Source organism: Sceloporus occidentalis, unplaced genomic scaffold, assembly GCF_023333645.1.
Source record: "Sceloporus occidentalis isolate IW3139 unplaced genomic scaffold, rSceOcc1.0.p SCAF_29, whole genome shotgun sequence".
Taxonomy (NCBI): domain Eukaryota; kingdom Metazoa; phylum Chordata; class Lepidosauria; order Squamata; family Phrynosomatidae; genus Sceloporus; species Sceloporus occidentalis.
In genome coordinates, this window is record NW_028317009.1 from 4695001 (window position 1) to 4714711 (window position 19711).

Below are 19711 nucleotides of genomic sequence, written 5' to 3' on the forward strand. Positions count from 1 at the left end.
CGTTCTAGTGAGTTCAATTAATAAAACGGACGTTCCCTGTTACGCCGTCACCCCACTTAACCCGTCCTACCTTCCAAAGCAGAAAGTCCATACAAAGTATGATTGAAATCTCTCTTTTGATTGGCTTTTCTTTAAAGTGCATCGTCAGATGGAAAGCGGATGAAGCTGTGAGAATAAAGGTATCACCTTCCACCAAAGACTCCATTTCTCTTAATAGGTTTCAAGACCAAATCATCTTGAGCTAGCGAGCCGGGCTCTCTTTACCTAATCGCTTCGTCTTAGTCTGTCGGTTCTAGTTTTGTCAGACCTTTTGGATGTTTGGACTGTAGGAAGTGCAGCGGGAATTTGCTGGCGCTATTTAAATAAAAAAAAATGTAATAATAATAATAAATAATACCCAAAGTGGAATAAAGGGTTTGCTTATGAATGCTGTGACTATGCCACCTACTGGACACAGAGTGTAACTACAAGGTGAGTGCTACATTACTGCATGACCACCGGCGGCAAATACAAAACCTTCCGACAATTACGGGACCCTTCCTAAAAACCACTTAGCATGTGCCCACCCGTTACTGCACTCCAATTTCCGAAAAAACAACAAACAATAAATTACAGGAAGGAAAGGGGGGGGGCACAGTTTTATCTACATCTGATCTCTCTCTCTGTTGGTTAAATCCCTGACAAAGAAAAAAAAAAGAAATTGTTCGCAGGTAATGTAGGTACAGAAAAAAAAAATAAAAGTTCCATTTTGCAGCGTGGACGTCCCTTCATCAGAATTAAAGGGGCTAAGGTGCTTTACGGCCGTATTATTTTATAAATGAAAATTAGCCTGAGCTTACAAGCCAAGCATTCCTCTATAGAAGCCAAAAGGTTTGGATAAAGTATAGAATTATAAAGTGCAACATAATCAGACCTGTTTCAATTATCTTGGTAATTGCATATATATATATATATATATATATATATATATATATATTATATATATATAGCGACAACCAAAAGAAGAACTAATAGCCGTACCAGATTTTTTACCCACTTACCATAAAGCTGCAAAATGTTTTAAAAAAAAAATAGACATTTTTTTTTCAAGTTCCTATGTTCCATAAAAATACTATTGTTACTAGTCAAACACGGACATTGCAGTATGAAGAATAACAGTTTTCTCCTTTTTTTTTTTCTTAGTTTATAATACATACTTTTTGTACACTATAAAATATCAAAGCTTCACACTAACGCAGTAAAAATGCCAAAACAGTTTTATCGTAAATCCGGTATAAAACTAATTGAGCCTTTCCCTCTGGGGCGAGCGGTGAGAGAGATCTGCGACGCTGCTGGGTCACGACACTACTGGGGATGTATATATAATATATTATATACATCATATATATATATATACCAATTATTATTGATTTATATAGCGCCATATTCTATTCCTATTGATTACAATGATGAAAGACCACTTTTCAAACTTTGCACCATAACTCCCAATGAACGCACTGCGGAAAGCTAGCCTCACACTAATGGAGCAAGACGGCACATAGTTCAATAAAATAGCCATTCCTTGGTGGCCGCAGCCTCTGCGCAATAAAAACATAGAAATTGATGCCAGATAAGGCCCATTCGGCCCATCTAGTCTTGCATTAGATTCAGGAGCCATATGCCTATACCATGAATGTTTAAATTCCCTCACTGTATTAGCCTCTACCACTTCTGCTGGGAAGCTGTTCCATTTATCTACCACGCCGTCATCATGTGGTAATGGGATGAGTGTCTGCTGTACATTCGTGACATTCCCAGGCAGGTGCCACTCTCGGAAGTCACAGAGCTCTCGGAAACAAGCCCTCAGAGGTAAGGCGTACGCAGCAAGGGTACCCTAAATCAGCTAAATCAATAGGTTTCCCTAGGGGAGGACTGTCCTTATCCTGAGTGATCACTGCTAGGCCGTGCTGACAATGCTTCTGAAGGTTTTAAGATGGGATGTAGAAGGATAGCCCTGCCTCTACTGCTTCACAGACAATCAGGTAGATAAAAAGGATGCCCAGACTAATCAATTAGTCGCAGGACAGCTTGATTTGGCTGCCGTGGTACCATTGCTGCTTCAAGGTGGAAACTTAAAAGATAAGCAGATTCTATAGGTTCGCTCTGCTAACCCTTGGAGGGATGAGCACGACACGGCCGATTCCTCCAACATATAAAGGGTTAAAGCACAGGGCATATTTGGTGAGATCCGACCAATTGAAAGGCAATACAGCCTCCTTGCGGCTCCTGGACTGGTTTCCTTACATCGCCGCAGGATGGAAAGCGAGCCAAGAAGTCAGGAGCGGATCCCGTATCAATAAACAGCCTGGAAATGCTGTCCATTTTTTGTCAACTGCACTGGAGAGCATTTTTCTGAGCAAACGTAAACGCTGGAGCTTCCCCTCTGCTATTCCCAAAAGATTCCACCTCTATAAAAATAATAGTAATAAAACAAGAAAGGCATGGGGAGAAAGGAAACGTGATTGGCTAAACTTGGAAGGAATGTACAAGCCTCGGCCATGGGTGGCAGCACCGAGAAGAACTCTGGCGACTAAATGGAGGTCTTCAGTTCTCCGAGAGCGACAGAGCGAGGGCTGCTTGGAGGGCCGCTTCCTCGTCAATGCTATAGTCCTGCAAGAGACACACAGAGACGGCCGTCAACATCCGTTACAGAGACGGCCGTCAACATCCGTTACAGAGACGGCCGTCAACATCCGTTACAGAGACGGCCGTCAACATCCGTTACAGAGACGGCCGTCAACATCCGTTACAGAGACGGTCGTCAACATCCGTTACAGAGACGGCCGTCCTCTGAGACAACTCAACAAATGCAAGAAAGCAGAGACCGTGTCTCCTCACAAGGCTCATCTAAAGGTCATTAAACTACACATTTTATTCTGGCCTTATTTTCGGTTTCTACCCAACACTAAAAGATGAGGGTACAAGCAATACTAATACTAATCTGCTCTACTTTTACTCTAAGCATTAGCTGATCTGGAACTATTTCATCTGAGAGTCTCCCCGCAAACAAGTTCAATCACTAAACATATTAGTCTCTACCACTTCTGCTGGGAGGCTGTTTCATTTATCTACCACCCTCTGAGTAAAGTAAAACATCCTTACATTACATCTTAGCCTCTGACCCTCTAGTTTTATATTACGATCTCTTGTTGGAACGTTTCTCCTCCATAGTTTTACTGAATATTTAAGTAATTCACCTACATCTACAGCAGATAACGCAGCACACAGCGCACTTTTTCTGTTTAACCTCTGGAGTTACAGGCTCATCGTCCCATAGGGTTTGACGCTTTCATTATTTTCTGCCGTATACATTTCTCCAGACCACGTGGGCCATTTGTTCAGACGATACGTACCACGAATGTGTCGTAAGAGAATTTATGCCGGTGGAGCAGATGTTGCAGGAAATTGGCACTCTTGTAACTGGGGTCACCCCATGGCATTGCTGAACAGATGGGGCACACCTGGAAACCAAAGCAGAGAAAGCCGATCTAAGGATTACAGGATGGGGGTACTGGATGTGTCATTATTAATTCATGGTGCGGGGGGGGGGGGGCTTTGGAATGGCCTTACAAACATTTGCACCTTTTAATCATTTACATTATGTGTCAGTCTGCTGAATAATCAGAAGTACTGCATTGTTACAGACATGTGATCCAAGCTTTCTATTGTCTCAGAAAAGGACGCAAGTCCTGGCATCTACCCAGCATGACAACGTTACTATGGAAAAAAACCCCGACCTTAGAACTGTTTCAGTGACAGAGCAGAACTAAATGTAACTCGCTTAGTTTTGCTTTGAGGATAAACAGGGCGAGGTATATATGAGGTATATTTGATGCATGAACCCCACCGCTGAATGCGCCCCTGTTAGGGGGTAGCAGCTCTTACCACTTTGTTGGGGTCACTCCTGTGATTTTCCATGCAGTGTTTTACTAACTCTTGTTGGTCCAGATTGCGAGCTCCACAGTAGGGGCATACAAAGGTAGAACGGTTTGGGATATTGCTACGAAAGAGAAGAGAAGATGAGTTATTGTGACGCATTTCGCATTTACACAATTTTGTAATTGATGTGACACATTAACCTTCTAGATGCCAATCCAGTGAACGAGTCCCAAGTTGGCTCCTGCGCAGATACATGCCATTCATACACTGACAGTAACAGGGACAATCACTCAGCAAGGAAGCTGATTATTAATAAATGTATACTTTCTTACATACTTGGTGACTACACTTTTACACCGGTACGTTTTACTTCTGGCTTCTCGATATTACAAACTATCTTTAGGAATTATAGTAAGAATAATCAGTACCTAGGAATGGGTTGGGATGTAGGGACTACGGGAACAAACTTTGGGCAGTTGGCCATCTGTTCTTGAACCTTGGGGCACGATGAGATGTGGGACCTCATCTTTGACAACGTGACCTGTAGACAGACAGAACAGAAGCAAATGGCATTAACAGACCCCGTGAGGGGGATATAACAGGACTGCTGCATTAAGCTGCATAATAACAGATGGCGAGCACGTCATATACAGAATAACAACAGGCACAGCATCTAGACACATATACACCCAGACGGCCATTTCCATGACATGTATTTATTTACATGAGATAACATTTGTAACAAGGAGATGAAAGCGGTTTAAAAATCTTTTGAACCACAATTAAAAAAATAAACTTGAAACCGACATGCCTTTGTTGCAAATGAATGATTTAGACTTTCCTAAGAGAATCAGCTGATCGGGCAAATTGTCTGTGTAACTCGATATCTACATTGCTTTAGTCTCCGTAAGGATAAATTGTTATGTTCTGTTTACCCTGCGGTATATGATGGCGCTATATAAACCAATCATAACTACGGCCTTCTTGTGGCACTGGGATGATAACCGTATACTAGCCACTGATGTATAAATTCTCGTTTCAGTCTAAGACCCCCTAGCTGGATGAGCTTATGATCCTTGCTCGTAACCCTTCTAAAAGTGCAATACCATTATAGAACCATAAGCAAAACAAAGGTAAACATCCCGATAAAGCAGAGTTAGGAGGCAAACACAGAAAGACGTCTGCGGGACCCACCTTTTTACTGCAGCCTCTGCAGGGAGCCTTGTACGAGGAGAGCTGCTTGTCTACATTTGAGGCTTTGTCCACCTTCTTTGGGTCAAACGGCATGCGGCAGAGCGGGCACAGAGGAGACGAGACCTGGAGACACGGCTGCAAGCACTCGCCACAAAACCTGGAGAAGAACCACACCATGCCCAGAGTGATCGCCAGCCCCCGTACATCCACACACCGCCCGTTACATTACCGGGAAAAGAAATCCAGATTAACGGGACAGGTCCAGAGCCAAAATCTCCCTCCAGCATCAGGATACAGGATCGGGGGGGGGGGGGGGTCGCATTAGGCAAGCATTTACACTGAAATCACATTTCTTACTGATTGTTTGATTTAAAGGGGAAATCTAGAATTGAGGGAGTTAATTATTTAGAATAGCATTAATGAGAATGTGACATTTAGGATCGGGTTTTATTTTGGGGATATCACCCGTACCAACAAACCATATTCTCTCTACTGCTTCTTCAGTAGCGCAGGGGGGCTGAAAGGCACATTGCTGTAAAATGACACATTATTGTGTATGTTTAGGGAATTTTATGTAAATAAACATGGAGATCTATAAATCCCACGCCTGTATTTACAAACAATAGAATGCAACGTCGCTGGAGCGTATACTATGACAAAGAGCGACTCATAATAAGCGGGGATCATCCTTTTAAATGGAGAGACTGAGACTCCAGAAATGGCCTAATTTACCAATTAACTTCTGGGGAGCGATTGGAAGGGATGCTTTGATTCCCTTTATTTATTTAATAAATGATATCTTTACAGAATTCGCACACAGACACGTTCACCACATCACTGCTGTTAAGAAAACCTGTCAATGTATTCATTTTCTCGAGGCCGTCCCTTAATACCGTATGGAGAGAATATTAGATATATATATATATAATATTATATATATATGTGCTTTATCGCGAGACGCTATCACTAGCCTGCACTGAAAGTTACTACGGATGAGTTACGCCGGCAGTAAATAAGGTCACCCACAGGAGATGTGACTGACCGACGCAACGACGGATGTGCAAGAAAATGGGTCTGGTACCATGTTCAAAAAGGGGATCTTGTCACTATAGCAACCAATGGAATGATGATGCAGATTAGACCATTCCATGGGTTGCCATGGCGATAAGACATCCTTTCAAAAAAGGTGATCCTGTCATTATAGCAACCAATGGAATGATGCTGCAGATTAGACCATCCCATGGGTTGCCACGGTGATAAGACATCCTTTCAAAAAGCTGATCCTGTCACTGTAGCAACCAATGGCATGATGCTGCACATTAGACCATTCCAAGGGTTGCCATCGTGATAAGACATCCTCTTAAATTTTGCTCCTTTTTCTACAGCTGTGAATAAGTGACATTTTTACAACTTCCTAAAACTGATGTTTAAAGGAAAAACTAAAAGAGAAGGCGAGCAGCAACTGGGGATCCCCGCGCCTACGGGTGCTGCAGCTCCTCCGTGTTATTTATAGGGACTGTGGTCACGACAGTCGGCAGGTCTTCTAATAAAGAGAGATCAGTGAAGCGTGACATGTGAGGAGAGCTCCGGAGACACCTGTCTTAGCAGCAGATTGTGACTTGCAGGACAAAGAGAGGCCGAGTCGACTTAAAGAGAACGGCGGATTGCGGCCATTTAGAGGTGCAGCACACAGCTGGGCCCTGATATTGGGGGTCACTGGCACTGGGGCCCTTACTAATGTCCCCCCGAGCCCCCCCCCCGGGTGACTCACGTGTGGCCGCAGCTCCCGATGGCCACGGGCTTGTGATAGACCTCCAGGCAGATGGGGCAGCCATACTGCGCCTCCAGGCTATCCACGGAGGACGGGCTGGCCGAGGGCTGGTGCGAGTGGTGCTGCCGGTGCTGAGAGGAGGACACCAGGCTCCGGAACATGGCCATGACCGCGACAGCCCCGTCACTTCAACGGCTGCAGGACATAAACATAGCACGTCATCACCAGGGCGACGGAGTTCGTCAGCAATGCGACAGGTCCCGGCACGGCACGGGGGGGGGGTCAGAGGGGACAGTGACAAGCAGCGACGGCACGGTGAAAACGTACCGAGAGAATCAAATGACGTTCCGGGAGCGATTAGAGAAATACTCATTATTTTCCGGAATAAATACCCTAGGAGGCCAATTCCACCATCTTGACTGAGGGCACTGTTAGTTACTTGGACAGTCAGAGTGAAATAAAGAAAAAGAAATGTATTTAGTGAGAAAGGGAACGTATAAATCATCCTTAAATTCTACCAGACATCCATAGACCCCAAGGGTCTCAGCTTAGGTGGAGCAGTCTCTCTACAGCCCCAAAAGTCACAATAATGCATATAGAAAACAGCCGGAAAGTATAACCGTATTACATAAAATCGATATATCATAATGTTGCTATATTAGCAAAATAACGTTACTAAAAAACCAACGGTAAAATATTATTGGATGCTAAACATGTATTTACCCATAAAATGGGTATTTATAAGGGGTTAGAGGCTTTACCATCTGGGCTGGGGTATTACACACATAATGCCGTCATTCACACATACTGGTTTTATTTCAACATAAAGCGCGCAGCGCCGCTTATACCTTCGGTACCGAGCTAGAGTCTGCTTCACAGGACGTCACTTTCATGCGGCAGGCGCTGTGGCAGTGACGCCGGGTCTATGCGCCGGAAGTAGATATCAGCTGCTGTCAATGCACGTTAGTTTCTGTGATCTGGACAGCGATCATGTGTGAAGTGGAAGACGGGGATCACCTGGAACTCCTCAAAAAGGAGAAAAGGTGCGGTGGGGGTATTAATAGAGGGGCAGATGTGAATGATCGCAGCGGGGTATTTAAATACACAGGCTTCCTAAAAAGTACATTCCAGCCTCATTTAATCATAGAGACAAGTAACTTGTCCTGTAACGCTCGCCATATAAAGTGTTTTCTATTCATACTGTGAGCTTTGTGACTTTCTCTAAATGTAACCCTAATAGTTACTGTCTTCTTTATCATCATCCAAAGAATTTACCGTTTCTGTCATGTAAAGTACTTCATGTGGCGAAGATATAAAAGGTGTAGGGAAATCAAAGCTGTAATGTTTTGTTAAATATATCAATTCCCCACTGTATCCATAATTTGACATATTCCATTATTTTATAGTTTGGGTACAAAATGCATGAAGTGCAAGGAAGGAACCGCTGCTATTATAATCCGTGTGGGAGATGCATTCTGCAGGTATGAGCGCTCGCTCGTTATTTTGAAGATAAGTCCCAGTTCCAGACTTACTTGGACAGAAATAACTCCGAGTGCAAACATGTCTGACGTCTTTCTCATTTTAGGTCTTGCTTCAAAGAATACTTTGTCCACAAGTTCCGGGCTATGCTTGGCAAGAACAGAGTGGTGTATCCTGGTGAGAAGGTAAGAAGTGTACGGTTGACATTTTTTGCTATAATCTATTATGCATTTCCTCCTGCTTTTGACAGGATATGTTCAATACAAACAGAAATTTGGAAAACCAATAGCCGTCTACCGGGTGGGCAGCTGTTGGACGTCTGCACGATGCACGTAGACAACCTCTGCTGCTGGCCGGCACTTCCGCCAGGGCTTATTTGAGCACTGGAAGGTCATGTCACGCTGGCGCTCCATCATAGAAGCTCCGGCGGAAGTGCCGGCAGCAGTGGGGGTTGTCTGCATTGCGCAGACGTCCACCGGCTGACAGAGAGGAGGATCCTGCAGCGCTGCCGGGGACCTGGATCCTAACCATGCTGCTTGCCCTCAGCAGGGCAAAATGAGAAAGAAAGAAAAAATCACCCGCTCGGTACTGTATGTCCCGGCCATCGGGCGATACGAAGTGCACATCACTGCACTAAACCCTGATTGTTATGTTATTTACTACTTGTTAGGTCCTGCTTACCCATTGTACACTGCTGGGGAATATGACGGCGCTATATAAAACCATAATAGACATAAGTCATGTTATGTATGGTATAAGGACTTTGTTTTTTGGGGTTATTTAGGTTCTCTTGGCCTATTCAGGTGGTCCATCCTCGAGTGCAATGATCCAGCAAGTTCAGGAGGTAATTATCTGCTTAACTGTGCTGATGTATGTACTGTAAAATGCTGTCGAGTATTTTGGGTTAAATTAAAGTCTATTTCATTTATATTTCTATCATTACTCTAGTTATAGTACTATATTTCCTAAAGAAAGTGAATTTTTTTAAAGATAATAAAACATGCTAGGGCTGTGTCACTTCAAAGATACAGCTGGTAACATTCTGTAACCTGGTATGTTTCCCATCACTCTATCTCTATTTTTGCAGGGCTTGAGTCGAGACGCTCCTAAAAAGTTGCGTTTTGTCCCTGGAATCCTCTTTGTTGATGGTAAATTTAAGAGTACTGGGTCATATAAGTGGAGACAGTGAGCAGACCTATTTCTGTGAGTAGACTTATTTACATCTCTCGCCACCGCTTTCTCTTTACCGCAGAAGGGGCGGTTTGTGGTCAGAGCTGGGAGGACAGAGAGAAGACCATTTCGGAGGTGGAACATGTACTTCGGAGGACTGGATTTCCATATCACATAGTGGCCCTGGAAGAGGTGGGACAGGGCACAGGGGAGACAGATTATATTGTTATATATCATATTGTAAAGCCATTGTCATGCTTAAAGTCAACCCCCCCCCAGCATTGGGGCTTATTAGGAGAAAGAGTAGTAAAAATGAGACTCTCGTTTATTTAACACTTGAATTCATCTATTAGGACGTGCAAAATCACTAAAAACGTAAATTTGTACACATATATTTGAATCTTGCGCAGTGTATCTATCGTATGGTGTCTAATACCTTTTTATGGGTACCTCTCTCGCCTCCCTGGTGGCTGCAGGTTTTGTCTTTGCCGAGTTCTGTCCTGCAGAGGACCCCACCAGGCTCTTCTGCCCAAGAGCAGAATTACAAGCAGGCTGTGGGTCTTTTTCTGGAACATCGGCATGGATCTACGGAGGAATCGCACATAACAGATCAGCTGGCTCAACTCAGCACTGCAGACTCCGCAGCACCCAGGGCCAGTGACACCGCGCCAAACACCGCTTCACGCAGCCGCCCTCCCGCAAGGCTTACGGAGGAACTGTCGCAGCTTTTCACCCAGACCAAGACGCTGACCGCTAAACTGGAGCTGCTACACACACTGCGGTGAGAGCCAAACCCCTGCCTGCCTACCACGTCGCTCTGCATGTAGCGTTAGTGACGTCCTCTCCTCCTGTGAACCCTGCTCATATCCCTGCATGCGCTCTAATGACGTTTCCCCCATTTCTCAGGACCCACCTAATCTTACATACAGCCCGGAGCTGTGGTTACTCTAAGGTGATGAGCGGCGAGAGCTGTACCCGTCTCTCTGTCAGTCTACTCTCAAACATCTCGCTGGGGAGGGGGGCTTTCCTGCCACTCGACACGGTATGGACTCCACGCAGCCCCATTACTTATATCACCTGTGTTAAATAAAAAGCCTATTTGGGGGTTTATTCATTAATTCTAGCGTTTTTTCCTTTTATTTCTAGGGTTTTTCTGACAGCCGCTTTGGGGATGTTACCTTTATCCGTCCAATGAGAGAATATTCCCTCAAAGACATTTCTTTCAATAACCGGCTGTTTGATGTCCCGTCCGTTTTTATTCCAACACTGGACACAAAGGTGGGGGGGTGCTCCCTTACCTATGGGGTGGAACAAGCCAGGGCCTTGGCCTCACATGGTGGACTCAATTCATATTTAATGGTTTCTTACTTGATCTTCAGGCTCCTGACAATAGCAGCATCCAGCGGCTTTCTGAGACGTTTATCACCAGGCTGCAGGCGGACTTCCCGTCCACAGTGAGCACTGTATACAGGTGAGAGAGAAGACATCACGTGGTACGCAGGGGCTATTACTTCTGATCTGTTACGGCGACGGCTAACTACTTGGCTAGCAAACCGTCGCGGCAAACGCAGCCGTCACTTCTGTAAAATAATGCAGATCCCGCTTCTTTCAGGACTAGTGAGAAGTTGAATCTGTCCACAGCAGAAAAGCATCAAGAAGACAACAGGCAGGAAAAATGTCTGATGTGCTTGTGCCCTTTGGATACTTGTGTTGGTGAGGATCTACGCGCCTTCATCACCGTTCACACGCACGCTAGTTAAAACAGGGACTTATCAACTAAACAGTGCAGTGTGTAGGGATGGCCCGTAGGCATTGCGAATGGAATCTCCCCACCCTGACCACCTTCGTAATGCACTGGCCGGGGCGGGTGGGCATTTCCGCAGATGTAACAGGCACCCTCTATAGATTGCAAAGGCAGAGCTTGCGGCATGAATTCCTGTAAAATATACAGGTTTCCGTTTCTGCTCGCATTGGAGGGAACTTTACACGCGTCATCGCAGAGATACTTGGGTTCTGGTAAAACATCTTCCTTTGAAGAAGGGAGAGAACATTATAGTGATATATAGGTATACGTTTACCTTTCTCTGCAGGTTCTGCCTCTGCCTTCCAAGCGACGGAAGTGTCACAGCGACTGTCTCAGAGGACGGTATACGGTACCGAGACGCCTGCAAAGGACTGTGAGAACACATGCGGCAACTCAGGGCAATGCTGCGAGCAAGAAAAGAAGGTACCTGCCTATTTGACAAGGTGAGATCGGTTTCACGCAGCGTGCCTGGAGCTGTCAACGTTTCACAAGATCTAGACCACGTGAGAGTCTAGGATTATTTATGTTAATTAATGTCTGTTAATTCATAAAATGATATAAACGCTCCAGACTGTTTTAATCTTTACGGCTGCAATTGTTTGTCATTGGTAAATTCCAAAAAAGTTTAACTAGCCTATGGAGCTAGTATATATTTTATTCTTGCTATCGGGTTCGGTGATATTGTTCTGAACAAATTCATTTTCACCGCCTACTGTAACCATAATATAGGGCTGTACAGAGAGTACACTGACATTGCTGGTAAGCACATATAAACTAGAGATGCAGCTGAAACAAATAATTTTGTGATTTGAAGAAAAATGCTTTTCTGCGTACGCGTTTTAAGACATTACTTTTCATTTGTGTCACAGGGGAGCTGGGACCCCCGGGATCTTTAACATGCTTTGTTACAGCTGCAGACTGACTGTAAAGGAACTGGTGAGTTGAATATTAATTTCTATCGGTCACAAAGGATTTAATTTGGAAGTTTGTAGGTAAACGTGTGTCCGCCAAGTAATATCGCGGAATCTTTTTTGGCAAGAATTACTCACATTTGGTTATTCCTGAACCATCTTCATTTTAAAAGCCAGCTACAGTGCCAAGCATGACGTGCTTATCGTCATCATGGTTGGCTTACAGGATTGCCCGGGTGTCATCTTTCTTTACCAAAATATGTGCTTTTGCTTTAGAAGTCTTTGGATAAGATGCCCCAGTACATCCTCCACGAAGCAGAACACCGAAGCTGCAGGTAACTAGAAAGTTTTCCCAACCGCTTCAGCAAAAATAATTTAATATACCACAATCCTGAACTTTATCTTCAATTATTTCTCCCCTACAGTGACCCGTTTGCGGAACTATCTGTTGGAAAAATACTTATGTTATCGAAAATATTATTTGCTTACATATAAGGAAGTAGAAAATGTCATGTCCATGATATATGCACCAGTCCCCGCCAACACGCTTCCTCTATGATATTCTATATATATATATATATATATAGAATAAAAGGTCAAGTCTGGGCCATATTTAATTATGCAGCTTAATAGGTGTAACCTGCTTGAAAAGTAACCAATCATAATGATGCATGCTATTACAAGTAGATAAGATGCTATATAAACCATGTATTCTAAACATATAATCAGACAACGCTTCAACTTTTGTGTGTTATGTGCCTTGTCTCGATTATGCGCATGATCTAAATAAAGGGAAACTCTTTCTGAGGAGAATTCGACCATTAATTCAACCAACACTATCTTATTTAAAAAAAAACAAAAAAAAAAAACACAAACGCCGCACTTTAGTCTCTTGTTTCAAGATATCTCTTATGTTAAATAGAATTACAATAGAGCTGGTATAATTTTACAGGCAGTCTGAAATAGTACAACAGACCCCTTTATTAATAATAATTACAAATCCCTGAAATGGTTACACCAACCCTAATTATCTGATGCTGGGGTAGCGGGCGGTTTCTCTTATTGTCTTTGTTTGCGTGTATGTAGGTTTTCTGCAGCAACCTGTTGTATGAAGTCTTTATCACAGACTAATAAAAGTATTATCGCTGTTACAGCAAAAGATTCATCTTACACCCTCCTTCTGTCACCAGGCGCGAAATGAGAAAAGAAATCCAGGAATTCCTGCTCGAAGACGCCGACGTGTGACCTGAAAACTTCATGCTGTGACTGGTTTTAGTGGAAGAAAGCAATAAGCTAAACTAACCGTATGAATGGAAGGCCTTGTATCATTGTCCTGACCCATAACGTTTTAGCTTTTATTTAATTTTTTTTAATATGCCTATTACTTTTAAAACTTTTATGGATTGGTTTACCAGTTGAAATAAATTGAATTTTAAATCTATACATTTTCTGTGGATTTATAGGTTAACACAGGACCGTAGGGCATTTATCATTTCAAGATACACACACAATTTTATTTCACAAAAGCCATTTTAATAGTAAAAACGGTGGAAATCTAGTTTTGTTTTTGTTCAGAAAAGTAGGCAAATGAGGTGTGTTGAAGGGCTCCGCTGAGCGCTGACTGGCAGCATTGCACATTAGGTAGCAGTCTTGGCTACTGCTAAATGAACGGTCAGTTTCTGGCATCCGGCGGCTGCCGGCACGCAGTGACGTGTGCATACTGCATATTGAACAATATATAAATATACGAAAAAGGTCCTTCTCCAACCTTGTAAAGGAATTCTTATTAACACGACCCGCTGTAGTCCTTCCCCAAACGAGAGGCAGTCAGGTGGTGTAATGCTGGAACATCCGCACGCAGTTTGTTGCCTCCAGAAGCTGGATCTTCTAACGTGAGCAGCATATGTGTATCTTGTGAACGTACATAGCAATATTCAATGTTCTAGGAAAGGAAGATTCCTGTCCTTTAAGCTGGACCTTTACTTGCCAGTAGAGGGCAATCGCACAGGGCTATATAAATCCTGTCCAGGCCTTTCTTCACATCGGATCAGTAGTGTGCCTCCATTCTGCTGAATACAAACTTAGCATATAAATATTTGTAGTATTACAGACGTGGCCCATATCACCTGTTTGGATCAAGACTTCCTTGCATTCAGGTGGCTCCAGCATATAAAGTTTAAGTACAGGAGTCCTCTCTTTGTGTATGGGAAGTTTGCCATCCTCAGTCCTTCTCTATTGTCCATTTGATCATGGTTTCCGGTGAGCGGTACAGGAAGATAAGTTTGGCGTACAGCTCTTCCTCCAGCTCCAGCTCTCCGCGTTCTCGCACCACGTAAATATCCTGGCACAGCTTGAGTATCCGATCCACGCAAGGCAATTCCTCAAACATGATAGAGTGAGAGATCTCGCTGAAGAAACCTCGCACAAACTTCCCAATGACCAGAACAATTGAAACGTATAGACCCATAATCCTGTGCAGGAAGGAAAGACGTTCAGTAAAGTTCATCCCTCTTCCACATACTATAAATCCTGCTTTTATCCTTTTTGCCAATTATGTCTTAACTATAATACATCTACACTTACTACAGACAGAATGAACATTAGCAAACGGCTTTATGGTGTGATGTTTAAATGCAGCATTAATTATTTAGGAAATATTTTCACATTATTTATTTCTCATGCATTATTCCAGTATAGGAAAGGGAAGTGGAAGGTATAAAAAAGTAAATACATCTGAAAAGACAAATGAAAGTAACTTGGCGACCAAGGTGTTTAGGTGGTCGCTGTGGACGTACCCGTATCCGGCGAGGAAGCCCAGGCTGGGAGGGCTGACCTTGTCGTTGAAGATGACCATGGGCAGAATGTTGCATTCTTCATTCTCACAGTCGGCCAGCTTGATTACCCACCACTCCACAAAACTACTACTGCTGTTCCCCGACCCAATCCTTTTCCGGTTTAACTGAACCTCCACGTCCAGGTAGTTCTCTTCCTCATCTGACCAAAGATTTAAAAAAATAATAAAAAAATGTATTAACCAGTAATCTTTACTGACAATACCTAACCCTCTAAAACTTACCCCTCTGGTCTAGCAGTAGGGAACTATCAATGTTACATGTATGACTATGTGACTTTTCTCTGGCTGTTGGCTCATATGCAAGTGATCATTCATTTGCTATTTGTAACATAGCTAACATTGTAACAACATTTACAAGTACAGCGACTGTTACAGATTTAAAACCACAGACATATTTGTAACCAACATAATGATCCAACAATCAGCTATCACAATCATCCAGTGTCCATGGTGATTGCTCCATGTTAAGAATGAAATAAAACGATATAACTCAGCACTATCGATGGATGTGCTTATTCCACCCCATGGCAACATTTCGATCCAACTGCAAAATCTCTTTCAAGCAACATATTTAGAATTCTGCTCAAGGAGGATTTAATACAATATTCTTTTTGATGGTACTGGCACTAGAAGGCGCACTCTTTCTTGGAAGCATTAATGCACTAAAGCGAATACTATGTTGTAAAATATTGTGCTGAATCCTTATATATTAAAGCACAATCAATACTATTTTACTCCCTTTCAGACGGCACAGACACGGTGGATAAGACAGTTTGTGTTAATTATGATCATTGCCTAATGTGGCATTACCTGATCCAATAATTCATGTTATTCCGTTACACCGGGTTCTGTTTAACTCACCTGGCTGTAGCTGTTTCACTGGATTGGCTTCCGGACCATTGGGGGCTCGGATATATTTTGGAAACAAGCGCGGCACAGAGCTGGAAAAATATACAAAGTCACACACTGGAAAGTAACTGTGTGCCAAAGCGTGCCAAATCAATGTAAGTTCTAACTATCTAGTTGTCAACATAGCAAGCGGCAGAATACAACTTCACTTTCACAGTTAGGTTAACTTGTGTGTGTGTGGTTTTTTTGGACATTAAAATGCAGATGGACTCACACTGGCATGTCTCGTTCCCCAAGCAAGAGATCTGCCAACTCCTTCCGCACAAGGCTTCCGGGCTCCAGGTCCTTGGTATGTTTTTCAAACGTGTGCTCAACAGTCCCCCCTTTTGCTAGATCTCTGTGAATGAAGAAAGTCCTAGTTTAGCAGGTAGTCTACCTCATTTATACTACACTGAATTACCATCAAGCTAACTATGAAACAGATAAAAATAACCTTAATAGGGAAAACCACAAAGTTTCTTGCCTCTGTTTTCTAGTCTTTTAAAGGGTAATTTATGCGAGTTCTCGGGCTCTCTGTTTTCCTTGCAACTTGCCTTGGCAGTGGATTAGCATATCTGTTTGTGCCCCCTATTCCGTTACTAACCTTTGGAAATTCCAGGTGAATCGCAATGTTATATCGGATGTTCCGTTTTGGAGTTCCCGTCGCATCTGTTCGCGGCTTGGAGGGCTGATTCCCCACAGGGAACCCGAGCTCCCTTCAATTCGAGCCGTCACGATGTCCTCAAAGCTGTACAAGGAAATGAACTGCATGGCTATCTGCATGGAGACAGAGAAACTCAGTAACAAAACTCCCACATAGCCATTGTGTGAGAAGGGTACAGGTGAATTTCCATTACATTCCCACCAAATCTGCTTTTCATATTACTACACATCCGAGTCAGATGTCTTTACAAATCAAGAAAACTCACCGGCTGTCTCTCAAATTGGTAGGTGAGGGCTTCGTATTCCTGCGGGGTGAACTGCTGGATGGACTGCTGCTGGGCACTCATGGTGAAGAGGGGCTGAGAACAGAGACAAGCAGAGATGTGGCCGCTTTAGCACCTTATGATATAACCCCACTTTCTTTTCACACCTTGTGGGTTAAGCTCTCTTGGCCAAGATATGTTTAGACCCTCTTTCTTACCTCGTAACCCCCAAGTTTTAAGGTGATCGTAACATCGATAGGGTGGTTGACCACCCCTACCACAGAACGCACTAAGGACATAAAAAGAAGGGGGAACCAGATGATGCAGATGAGGAAGAGGATTATCAGACCACCCATGCCATATTTCACCATCTTCTTCTTCTTCTGTCCTTTAGGTTGGGGGTATTTCTAGAACAGGATACATAAAAACACATCAGCTAAAGAAGGCATGACTTATAGAAGACATCTCAGCTTGAGGTGACATCCCATGTTGTTGGAGATCATTGTGTTAATCATCATGTTGCAAGCATTATAATTTGGGTTTATTTTATGAAAAAAAAAAAAGTTTCTTTAACTAACTAAATCATGGAAAATGCTTTGTGGCTGCTAAGCTAGAAGGAAACTGGTCCGGTAAAGACGGTAATATACAATGTGGCAGTATTCTAGCAAAATGTCCAAAACATACTCACTTGACCATATAACTAAATAATAATAATAATAATAAAAAATAACTATACAAAGCCCATGTCCTGTTGTAATGTATTGAAAATATTTCAGAGCTGGCAGTAACCACTACAAGGCTCCCGAACAGGCATATAGTCTAGTGATCTGACATTATAAGTAATGGTTTATAGAAATTTGGGAGAATGCACTGTAACTGTAATAATAAGTAGATATTGACAAATAATCCGAGTTATTAGGTAGGAAAGAGTAGGACCTCACCTTTTCGGTCTCACGGCTGCATTTGATGATAAAGATATTGGCGTAAATGTCCTCCACGCACATCCAGTTGGAGAGGGAGAGCGTTGTGTCTGTCCACACCCAGTCCATGACAGCTCGCAGCTCCACCAGGAAGGGCACCAGACGGAACCTGAAATAAAGGCACACGAATGGTGCATTGCCAGGTTATCACCGACTTAACAAGTCCAGACTGCAATGTATCCATATATACTTCATCTGCTTGTGCATGTTCACGTCCATTCTTTAGAACTGCTGCAAACCTTTTAAATATACGATTCACGATTGCAGGGAATTTAATGTGCATGTAACTGTGCCTTGACAATTGCAATAATGTACAACATCCTGGGCAGTGCTCATTGAATGGCTTAGGGTGAGCAACACAAAGAGTTAAACTGTAGCGTTATCCATGTGCTCACCCCTGGAAGAGGAAGAGATTGACGTGGTTGTATTTCTTTGTCAGGAAGTTTCCAAGGATCCGAGTTGGGTACCCGCAGCGGATCTGGTACGCAGAAAGGGCAAAGTAGATGCACTTCACGAAATACCACAGCTGAGCCACCGTGTTCTGGCTGAACATCCTGCAGATAGAGAAGAAACCACTAGTCAGTCTAACTGCGAAATCTGATTCTGCTGTTTTATGTCCACGCTAACCACGAGGTGCAACTACAACTATGCAAACTCAGATTAAGCACACATTAATCGCAGTGTTTTGTGATACGCGGATGTGATTTTTCTATAGAAAGCTTGTTGGATCCTACGTTGGATATAATGACATTACCTCTCCGTGACGGCCGGCAGAATGAAGAACATCCAGACGTGAATGCCGATCACCAGAATAACCTGGAAGATGAGTTTTCCGAGAACGGTCTTTCGCAGGTAGAGCGCTCGGTCTATCACCATAGTGGAGAACTGGATGAGAAGCATGACCAGGAAAGCTTCAGGGACTTGGTCATCCGAGAGCGACGAGGTGATGTCCGCAGCCGCCGAGTATTTCTGGCAGGGGAAATATTCCATAAGAGATCTACGAGTAGTTCCAAGCTAAATCCTGTGCTTAATCTAGGGAGGACTTACTCCGAACGCCCAAAATCCAAAGACTATGATCACAAAGTCAACCACATCCGCCAGGAACATCAGAGCGTAGACATCGGTGGCAGCTCGGTACGGGGTGTGCAGAATGTCGTGAAAGAAAGCTCTGATGGGCTGGTATACTCCCTGTAGACTGCAATACAGACACAGGGTTACCACAAAACTGAACCAGCAGACACCAGATTAAATTATTTTCAGGACCCACAGACAGGGAACAGAACCTTACATATCGATGAGGTTTTGAGATTATCACACATTGGTCTTAGTTCTAAGACTATTCCATTACCCCATCACCCACCACAGGACTCACGTGCAAACAAAGACATTTTTCACTTTAACCCCCATCATCTTGACTCTGACGGCAGCTGGTAACTTCTTCTTCTTGTCTGCCTCTCGTGGCTTCTCCTTTGCCAAATCTGAGGGGAAAAAATTGTGGAATAAAAACGAGTAGAACAGAGACTTATTGGTAAAGGAAACAACCTTTACAAACAAAACCTCAGAAGAGGCTTCAAGGCAGATCCCTCACCTTTGTCAGCCTCGCTGCCCTGGGACTCCCCTCTCTTGCGCCGGCGCAAGGTGGAGTTGCTGCTTCCTGCGGGCTCTGGATCCTCTGCCGCTTGGATTTCCGGTTCACATTCCTTAATGAGAGGTTTCTCTCCAGGATTCATGTCCCTCCGATCCCACAGGCCATAGCTCTGTAAACAAAGGATAGTGGGGACACGTAGTATGAGTTTCAAGAGTGTAAACAAACATA

The 19711-nt window shown here is 43.5% G+C and overlaps 3 protein-coding genes across 4 annotated transcripts in view; 1 reads left to right on the forward strand and 2 right to left on the reverse strand.

Annotated features, from left to right (window-relative positions):
• LOC149299140 (cytoplasmic tRNA 2-thiolation protein 2-like) overlaps nt 1–13492 on the forward strand; it is a 14130-nt gene extending 638 nt beyond the window's left edge. Inside the window, exons 2-16 of the mRNA XM_089486622.1 lie at nt 2294–2313; nt 8290–8364; nt 8469–8547; nt 9147–9206; nt 9450–9510; nt 9615–9724; nt 10009–10313; nt 10439–10574; nt 10679–10810; nt 10912–11003; nt 11145–11245; nt 11623–11779; nt 12206–12272; nt 12524–12582; nt 13438–13492. Of these exons, the coding sequence (XP_089342748.1) occupies nt 2294–2313; nt 8290–8364; nt 8469–8547; nt 9147–9206; nt 9450–9510; nt 9615–9724; nt 10009–10313; nt 10439–10574; nt 10679–10810; nt 10912–11003; nt 11145–11245; nt 11623–11779; nt 12206–12272; nt 12524–12582; nt 13438–13492 (1509 nt within the window). The remainder of the gene's footprint in view (nt 1–2293; nt 2314–8289; nt 8365–8468; nt 8548–9146; nt 9207–9449; nt 9511–9614; nt 9725–10008; nt 10314–10438; nt 10575–10678; nt 10811–10911; nt 11004–11144; nt 11246–11622; nt 11780–12205; nt 12273–12523; nt 12583–13437) is intronic.
• Nucleotides 2584–7050, reverse strand: LOC149299141 (E3 ubiquitin-protein ligase RNF166). Of its 2 annotated transcripts, XM_089486518.1 has the most exons (6): nt 6884–7050; nt 5113–5269; nt 4347–4459; nt 3925–4039; nt 3393–3500; nt 2584–2649 (listed from the first exon to the last, which is right to left on the reverse strand). In XM_089486518.1, the coding sequence occupies exons 1-6, from the start codon at nt 7048–7050 to the stop codon at nt 2584–2586; spliced, it is 726 nt and encodes a 241-aa protein (XP_089342644.1). The 2 variants fall into 2 exon arrangements, with proteins under 2 accessions (XP_089342644.1, XP_089342645.1); XM_089486519.1 differs by lacking the exon at nt 5113–5269 and having other exon boundaries at nt 4347–4414; nt 6925–7050.
• A 976-nt stretch (nt 13493–14468) lies between the features above and the next one.
• Nucleotides 14469–19711, reverse strand: part of LOC149299142 (piezo-type mechanosensitive ion channel component 1-like) — a 32613-nt gene continuing 27370 nt past the window's right edge. The window contains 13 exon segments of the mRNA XM_089486623.1: nt 14469–14718; nt 15043–15241; nt 15963–16042; nt 16225–16347; nt 16594–16766; nt 16919–17011; nt 17134–17322; nt 17857–18004; nt 18291–18449; nt 18650–18864; nt 18943–19090; nt 19268–19373; nt 19484–19652. Of these exon segments, the coding sequence (XP_089342749.1) occupies nt 14469–14718; nt 15043–15241; nt 15963–16042; nt 16225–16347; nt 16594–16766; nt 16919–17011; nt 17134–17322; nt 17857–18004; nt 18291–18449; nt 18650–18864; nt 18943–19090; nt 19268–19373; nt 19484–19652 (2052 nt within the window).